This window comes from Macrosteles quadrilineatus, unplaced genomic scaffold, assembly GCF_028750875.1.
Source record: "Macrosteles quadrilineatus isolate MER2022 unplaced genomic scaffold, UCM_ALF_1.0 Scaffold_1__1_contigs__length_201487025, whole genome shotgun sequence".
NCBI classification, from domain to species: domain Eukaryota; kingdom Metazoa; phylum Arthropoda; class Insecta; order Hemiptera; family Cicadellidae; genus Macrosteles; species Macrosteles quadrilineatus.
Genome location: NW_026542594.1, coordinates 54,500,454 through 54,510,287, shown reverse-complemented (window position 1 = coordinate 54,510,287; position 9,834 = coordinate 54,500,454). Strand labels below are relative to the sequence as shown.

General features: G+C 39.2%; 2 protein-coding genes across 2 annotated transcripts; both read right to left on the bottom strand.

Moving 5' to 3' along the window:
• Positions 1–7,921: 7,921 nt before the first annotated feature.
• Positions 7,922–8,605, bottom strand: LOC128997121 (uncharacterized protein F54H12.2-like). The gene has a single exon (XM_054422706.1). The coding sequence runs from the start codon at positions 8,603–8,605 to the stop codon at positions 7,922–7,924; it is 684 nt and encodes a 227-aa protein (XP_054278681.1).
• A 75-nt stretch (positions 8,606–8,680) lies between these two features.
• Positions 8,681–9,244, bottom strand: LOC128997112 (uncharacterized protein F54H12.2-like). The gene has a single exon (XM_054422694.1). It carries the CDS (start codon positions 9,242–9,244, stop codon positions 8,681–8,683), a length of 564 nt encoding a protein of 187 aa, XP_054278669.1.
• Between the last annotated feature and the right edge of the window lie 590 nt (positions 9,245–9,834).

The window sequence follows — 9,834 nt, the reverse complement described above, 5'->3', positions numbered from 1 at the left end:
CCCATTCAAAGGCCACATCAGTCATCGCAGACATCAACTGTGATATACTCATTGTCTTCATTAAGGATTGTTCCCATCGTACTTCAACCTCGATGCAGGCTTCGATTAGAGTCATCTCACCAATATCATTGATGACATTGTCTTCAGCCTCCGCCGAAATAGAAGCATCGATTAACTGTTCATCATTAATATCACTTCCAAAGGACATCGTGATGTTTGCTGGAGTGTAGGACGAGAAATGACGCCAAGATGAGAGATCTCCGCTCTCATCCCCTCCCCCTCATCCCCATCAACCCCCCTCTCATCCCCTTCCTTCCAAATAACAAATCCCAGCCCTATATTAAAACATCATTCTGCTTCCATTACTCGTGTAGTGCGGACGGACTAATCACCAACCCACTTCTACAGTCGATAGGTGCATAGCAGCATCGAGATTTTGGATTAACCTCTCAATCATAAAATGTAAGTACATATCATTATGTATACAGTACTATATATTTATTGTTATGTATTTCATATTTAAACAAATGTAAAAAAGAAGTGACTAGAATTACTCCAGGTAATTAAATTTACTAGGAAGAAAAAGAGATAAATATATAACTTAATATCACACTTGGATTAAAAAGTTTGGATTTAATTTATATATATATATATATATATATATATATATATAATGGTAGTAATACTATAAAGTAACAATATTACGAAAATAAATCCAATCTATCGTGAACTTAATATCATACTTGGATTAATAAGTTTAGATTTTAATTAATATAAATAGTTGTAATAGTACTATAAATCAACAATATTACAAAAAGAAATTGACTAAACAGAAGTGCTCTGATCGTAGCAAATAGTGAACGTAGAAAACTAATAAGATCAATTAACTAAAATGTATGAAATTAAAAATATTTCTCTTGGTTGAAAAAAACATTAAAATATTGCATCAAAGGTTTTTAGTATGTATATTAAAAGTATTTATTTATGTTTTCAGATCATGAATAATAACACCGTACGGCGTAGTTTCACTTGTGCCCTCTGCGACAAGGCATTTACGCGGAAGGACAATTTGATGCGACATACTAGAGTCACTCATGGTGGTACAACTGAAGCCTGCTCTACCTGCGGGACAACATTTAGGCGCAACGATGACTTAAAACGTCACATGCTAAGCACACATCGCCAACAGCCACAACAACCGGAGAACCCCGCATTTAGACAGAACATTGCTATTACTACCACAAGTAATCGGCTTGTACCATCATCCAGCGCTCCCGACTTCATCCCAAGACCTGGACCATCGACTGCCCCAGACTACATTCCAAGACCAGGACCATCGACTGCCCCAGACTGTCCGATGATAGCACAACCCACTGTACCTCACCTTATAGGTACGTTTTAAATAATATAATCACCAATAAACTGTACAATCGTTTTAATTAAATATAATTCGATACATAACCTTTAGTATGATAGCAATAGAGTATTGAATTATCTTTGAACTCTATTGTTAAAATACTAGTAGTAATTATATGCTTTATTCATTCATTTTATTTCAATACCAATTATTTCACAGTAAAAATATGAAATATATATTTATCTTTTGTCACTTTCCTTGTAGGCATACTATAACAAATCAATATATCATATTTCATTTTATTTCAAAACCAATACGTTTTACTATTTCACAGTAAAAATATGAAATATATATTTATCTTTTGTCACTTTCCTTGAACAATAACAAAACAATATAGTATATAGTATATAGTATATTCCTTATCATTACACTCTTTTGTTTAAAGTAAAAATATTTTTTTCATTAGGTTTTAGTGTACTTGTTCTTTTCTGCTTACTAGAAACGTCAGCGGGGCCGAGTCATACTCGGTTGTGGTTAATTGGGTTTAATCGTCAAAACAATACCAAAAATAGATATTTTATAATTTACGAAAATAATTTTATTACAAACAATAGACATCCAATCGCTGAAATAACAACAACTATATAACGTAAAAATACTATATGCAATTAAATAAATTGATATAAACTTCTATGATCTTGTTTATGTTTACGAACTACTCACACCGAATTGTTAGGATTAATTTTTTGTTGGTTTGTTTGATATAGGCTACACATGTGACGGTTGCGGGAAAACATTCTCCAGGAAGAATATCTTACGAACACATGCCCGCTTCAGCTGCAGAATTCATAGATCTGAGACAGCACTCAATCAGCCCTCACCCGCCTCACCATCCATCAACCTGTCATCACCTCAGTCGACTAGTGACGAGGATGATACTAATGACCAGGTCGAGATTCCTGACAATTTGGCTCCACAAGGGTTCGAGGAAATTGAGACGGCGTTCAAAGGTCGGCTTAAAACCTATTGTTTATCCGAGCCTGCCGAAAACACCGTATCACTGCTGGAGTTCCTCAATGACATTCGAGATAAGGTAATCACACTCATGCGGACTATATTAAATCACACTCATGCCATTAAGTGTAATATATTTGTAGAATGTGAATTTGTAAATGTTCATGGTGATACATGCAGGCGAGCTTTCAAAACTAAAAATGTACCTTTTTTTCAATCGTCTCACATTGACGAATTAGTGCAAGAGTTTATTCAAAATGTATTACTAGAAAAGGAAACATGTGAAATGAAAGGATCTGGCTGGAGCTTTATCAGGGTTTTGGACATGCAAATCCGTGTAAATGTCTATAGCCCGCTCAAAGGCAGTTCTTTCATTCAACTGCCGCATGATATCACCATTAAAAAAGCAACGGTTAATGTGCTAAACGATGCGGATGAACGTTGTTTTGAATATTCAATACTTTCCAAATATTTTGATAATCATCAACATCAACTAACACCTAACATGTTCACAGCAGAAATTAGAGAAAGAGCAAATTTAAACTTTAATGACTTAATTTTCCCTGTAAGCCTTAACCAAATCCGCACGTTTGAGCGCAATAATCCAGGTGTTAGTGTTAATGTGTATGGTCTGGATAAGAAGAAAAAGAATCATTTCATGGACCCGGACAAACACATTGTCTACCCTCTTCGTGTCGCAGATCGTGAGTTGGTCAATCACTTTGACCTACTCCTTATAACAAATGATGTCACCACCCACTACGTTTGGATCAAGAGCTTTACGAGATTGGTTTCATCCCAGCTGACTCTAAGAGGACATCGCCTTTACATATGTAAGCGCTGTTTTGCACACTTCGATAACCAGCCAACGAAGTTAGGTCTTAGAGGAGAGGAACGTCTTTTGGAGCATCAGCGATATTGTTTTAACAATGCTCCGTTAAGAACTGATCTTGCGGAAGACAAAACAATACATTTTAAAAATTTTGAACGCACTCAACGAAGTCGATTCACCATATACGCTGACTTTGAATGCGCACTCGTACCTCTTGAGCCTGAACAAACAATCGATCCTCCGCCAACTGTTCCACCGCCAGTATGGGATCCCGCATTAGCAAGAGGAGCACGTCGACACCGACCTGGTGAAATGCTCAATGCCAGAAATGTCCATGTACCATATGCATACGCCTATTACATTCGAGATGATAATAGAAATGTAAGTGATGGTGACACTGATGACAATGACCATACAGCTTTGACGTTCTCCAAATTGCGTCTGTACAGAGGTGAAGACGCCGCCCAGCACTTTATCAAATCGATACGGGATGACGTACAGAAGATTGGCGATATAGTGTATGGGCAACGTCTGCCGAATGACCCTCCACGGTTAACACAGGTGGAAGAGGATTCTTTCCGCGAGCAAACAGTATGCTACATATGCAAGCGAGAATTCACAATACTCGACCCCCGTGTTAGAGATCACGAACACTCTCCTCCCTATACTTACAGAGGAGCAGCACACCGTTCCTGTAATATCCGCCACAAGGAACAGGACACTATCAACATTTATCTCCACAATTTATCCAATTACGATGCTCACTTTATCATCAGAGAGCTATCCGTTGATAAAGGAAATATAAATGTACTCGCAAATACGGAGGAAAAGTATATCACATTCTCCAAACGATTTAAATATCCGGGAGCAGGTCGGCAAGGTGGTCTCAAACTACAATTTGTTGATTCCTATAGGTTAATGTCAAAAGCATTAGGGACATTAGCATCAATCCTGCCGGCCGATAAATTAAAAATTACAAAGTCACGCTACCCCAATCAAGAACAGTTTGATCTGCTTAGGAGGAAAGGTGTATTTCCGTATGAGTACATTTCATCGATGGAGGTACTCGAAGAAGATGTCCTTCCACCAAAGTGTGTATTTGGAGAAGGAGTGAGTGATGCGGATTACGAGCATGCGCAGCGAGTATGGGAGAAATTTGACTGTACGACCCTCGGACAGTATGCTGATATCTATTTGGCGACTGACGTATTGCTATTAGCGGATGTGTTCGAGGGATTCCGAGAGATGTGTCTAACACATTACGGATTGGACCCAGCGCGTTATTTAACACTACCATCATATGCTTGGGACGTAATGATGTTCAAGACAGATGTTATCCTTGATACCCTACAAGATATTGATATGTATCTGTTTTTTGAGAAGGGTATTCGAGGTGGACTGACCCAATGCGTTACTAGACACGTTGTTGCCAACAATAAGTTTACCAGAATGGAAACAATTGGCAATGACCGAGACGGTCAGAACGCAGCAGCATCAAGTGAATATTGCGATGAAAGAGATGACGATACATTTATAATGTATTATGACGCAAACAATCTTTATGGCTGGGCAATGTCGGAACTGCTCCCTCACTCCGAGTTTGAGTGGTTATCACGTCAGGAATGTGACGACTTGGACATTGGAAGAATTCCAACAGATGGTGAATATGGATATGTGCTGGAAGTAGATCTAGAATACCCCAGAGATCCAGCACTGCACGATCGACACAGGGATTTACCATTCTGTCCCGAGATATGCAAAGCACCGATTAATCAACTCCCATACTCGTTGGAGGAAATTATCAATAGTGGAGCAGGAAAATCGAAGAAACTAATGGCCACACTGATGGATAAGAGGGAATATGTAATTCACTATCGCTACCTACAACAAGCTATAGAGAATGGATTACGTGTAACTCGAATCCACAGAGTGATTCGTTTTAAACAGTCGGCATGGTTGAAACCGTACGTGACTATGAATACCGAACTTAGACAGCGTGCTGCAAATAAATTTGAGGTAGAAATGTTTAAACTTATGGTAAACGCTGTCTACGGTATGAGTCTTCAGAATGTGCGCAAACATCAAGATTTAAAGATTGCATCATCCCGCAAAACATATACAAAGTATGTAGCAAAAGCTAATTTCAATGACCGTATTTGGTTAAATGAGAACCTTGCCATACTGAATATGTCAAAAGTGCGGGTAGTACTGAGCAAACCCGTCTACGCAGGGATGTGCATTCTGGACCACAGTAAGAGGTGGATGTATGGTTTCCACTATGACATGGTAGATAGGTATGGAATCGATAGAATATCGATGATTTACATGGACACCGATGGCTGTCATTATTCAATACGTACTAAGAACGTATACCGCGACATGTTAGAACATTTGGACGACTTTGACACCAGTAACTATCCCCGGAACCACATTTGTTACGACGGAGGAAACGCTAGAGTTCTGGGGAAGTTTAAGGACGAAGCTGCCGGTGTGGCCATTAAAATGTTCATTGGTCTGATGTCGAAGCTGTATTGTTTCACGTATAGCATCTTAACGTGTGCGCCTGAAGGAGACAACGGAGATGGTGCCAACTGTATACCGCCGCCTGTGAAGAGAGCAAAAGGGGTAAATAGAGCAGTAGTGAAGCGTGATCTCACCATAGAAGATTATTTGAATTGTCTGTACAATAAAACTACTAAAAGTACAGACAATCAACGTTTTCAAAGCCGTCACCACATTTTATACACTGTTGTGGTGAAGAAGCGCTCAATGGCACCGTTTGACGACAAACGATACGTAATGCCAGAAGATGGTATCAACACGCTACCTTGGGGACACTATGCAATACCACCATTAAGGGTACCACAGATACTTGAGGGACCTTAACTACTACCACTGACCCTTTAGTGGATACGATACTCTCCAATTGCGCCACAACCTCTGTCCCCATCATAACTGATATATTATTATTGATTAGTAGACCAAGGTCCGCATGAGTGTGATATTAGGTAGAGTTATTTATTGAACAGTCTTCATTAGTATTAGATTTTGAATACAATTCAAAGATGTTTTGATAAATAAATTCTTTAATTTTTTCCACTTCAAAGTCACGTGTAAATATTTCTAGTCACTGACTCCTCAAAAGTATGCATATATTTGTAAATAGTATTTTAGTTAATAAACAGATATATTTATTTCACAAATTCTGATTGTAATTATTTTCCTATCATTCATAGTATAATATTAGACTTTGATCAGCATTCATAGACTCTGAACAGAAATATTTTAATAATAATAAAGGGAAAAATCATTTTGTTTTCACATTTAAATAATCAGAGTCTATGCGCTTTAAACTAAAAATATGATAATAATGATGATGAACACAGGTAATAAAGTATAACAACTGAAAATATTGTTTGACAAAAGGAAAAAGTTTATTGGTAATAAAAAAAATATATATATTTAAAAATATATATAATTTACAACAGTACAGTGATGTGATCTACGAGGCGAAGAATCGACTGCGATTTGTAGCGCCCCAGCAGTAAGTAAGTAAGTAAGTACAGTGATTAGTTTGTCTTGTGATACATTTGAGTAAAGAGTCTTTTGACGATTCTATCATTACGATCAGTAGTGTGTTCATCAAAGAGTTGAACAAAATCCATCATCTTCATACTGAAGTGTGTGCTGCAATACAGGAAAACCAAACAGTAGTGGGCGCAGACTGAAGACGTATCACCTTGAAGTCGGTATGGATTGTACAGGTAATGATGAGCGTTGTGTCGCAGGAATGTTTGATATAGTGGTAAGTATGGCGGTTGGCCGTAACTATCAAAATATTCAAGCATCCCCTCTCGATTCAAATAGAAAGCCACCCAGTGAGTCCCACCTTCATTGTGTGGATCAGTGTTTACAATTATTGCAGTGTGTGGTGAGATGCGTCGTGGGATTCTGTCAGCAGCGTAGACTCCAACATTGCGCACAGGAAGTGTGGCTAGATATTTTTCAATCTGTAGCGTGTTCATTCTACAGTATCATAACCAATAGTAGCAGTAGATGCTGTTTTTGTTGTACTGGTAGAGGTGCTAAAACAAGAACAGTAGTAGGATCTCGCATCTCCGCTGGTATCCAGACATTCGTCCAAATTTGTTGTCAAATGCAACCAACCACGTATTGCGACACAGTTGGTGAGCGCACATCGACTGTATGTAGACTTGTGATTTCGACATCGTAAAACGTTTGTTGACATTAAATTATTGATTGAAGTGATTGATTCGCAACCAATTGCACCGATATCGATTATATTGGTAGTAACAAAGTCCATCACATGATGACGCTTTAAATATTCTTTCTTTTCCAATCCCTTGACATAAACCGTCGGTCTTTTTGATATACAATCAGTCAATTTGTTAAAAAGTTCGTAGTACGCAATATCACCGAACTCCCATCGTAGTCCGTGGCAGTGTTTTGTGAGCCAGTAGCTTTCCCTCAGTTTTTCATCTGATAACTCTGATCGATCGTAAGGTGGTTTAGCAATATGATGCATAAGTAGTACGCCGGTGTCGGCTTCCAAGACGCAAACTTCCTTCAGTGTATATTCATTTTGATTGTCCTTGAAACATTGAATGTCCACAATGATGGGTGATGATATATTCAATTTCTTGAATGCTCTGCGTAAACGGTCCATCTCAAACGAATGTTTATTGAAGACTGATCGATTAACCGCCAAAGTCCACAATTACATTGCGCTGTCGATCAATCTCGATAACATTGTCAAACTCGGCATAAACCAAACAGTTGACAGTTTCGGTAAGCGTGTCGTCGAATCCGAGTTCCATTCGAACACTACCGTTACGCACCAGATTCCAATGTGTAGTGTCACTTGCAGATAAATCTGGTGTTAGGTCGAATGCCATCAGGCAGTATCCTTGACCAAAATCTTCCCTACTGATAACAGTGCCGGCATCGCTAAAATGTACACCAGAACCGGAGAACATCGAATGATATGCCATAACATATTTATCCTTTGATTTTTCAAAGTGGGGCTGTAACGGTTTTGATGGAACTTGTTCTCCGTCAACATATAGACAAAAGAAGTTTGTTTTAAAATGTTCGAAGTTGTAGGGATTCTTTTTAAAATCTCCATTGTATGCGGCGTTCGTAACCATTCCCACTATGACGCGTTTCGGCACTTGGCCGAGAAACATATTGTCCAAAGTCTTGTTACGTATTCCAGAGGGTAGTGTGAATGTTTTCAGCTCCACTCGTGTGATTGGATATTTTGCCGTACCAGTCTGGAGTGTTTTACTGTGCGCCAACAGTGCGGTGGGACTTATTTTGCATCTTCGAATCCAGAGACTAATATCGACAATATGTACCTTGAATTCACCAGCACTGGCCATAATGGAGAAAGCATCTTTTGATCGAATAAATTTAAATCTCAACTCTACGCCATTTAGCATGAACTTATTCTGATTTCAAATATCCACATGCAAATGTCCGAGCATATCAATCTCACGGCTTTTATTAGTTAGTTCCCGTCTCGCTTTGAGTCCTTCATTTTCTTCCGCACAATCGTTCATGTCAATTCCATCGTCAGTGTACCAAAGACTGCATGTTAGATGTGATTTTCTAGCATCGTATCCATAGTTCATTAACGTTTCAACATACGCTCGATATGCGTATGTGTTGTTTTGGGGAGTAACAAGTTTTTGATTCATAAACATATCAACTTGACTGAATAGTGAGTGTAACCAGTTATTGACCGGCCCAACTGTTTTCGCCTCTTCGTCAGTAGTGACCGCAGTTCCGTTAGATTTAACAATAGACGCGGTCAATTGTATCATTGTTTGTGAAAGGTCAGTGTATTCATCACCATTACCCGGAACTACAAACTCTATTGGCGCATCATCGGTCAATGTGGATATTGGTTTGTACTGGACCCATTTGCCACTTTCAATACTCGTCTGCGTAGGTGGTAAGGAGAATAAATCCAGCTCGGTTTTGACACACTCACATGATTTTTGATGTAGGAACGACATTTTTTTTCTCCTCCTTCTTTAACTAACTAAAAATATCAATAGACTTCAAATTTTTACTGCGACGAGTACGTTTCTTCGGCAAAGTCACCTTCTTCCTTGGCTCTACTCCTCCTCGTCGTCGTATCCTCCCTACTAGTCTCTTGTGTTTCACTCCTCCAACTCTTCTTCTTCTTCTTGATGTAGACGTCCGCACCCTAAGAAGTTTAGCCAACGACTGTGGTGTAACAGGCTTTCTGCCACGGCCACGCATTGCGCGTTTCGCGTTATTCTTACGCGTTACGCGTCGTTTCCTCGCGCCAATGTCGCCGCCTCCGCCGCCATTAAGCATAATACGTTCTATCTGTTCGTCAGCTTTACGTTTCAACGATCCAGTAAACTCTCTAAGTCGTAAGTTGGCGGCTGATTTTGGATCTGTAATTTTACCACCTGCCAGATCGGTTAGGAATCCAACACTGGATCTTAACGCTTCTTGTCCCACCGATTTTGCTCCGGACTTGATCAGTGGCGCGATAGTGCGAATCATACCGCCCAGAAAACTACCGATTCCATGTCCTCGCTGATATGGTGCACCGTGAAATACTCGATCGATA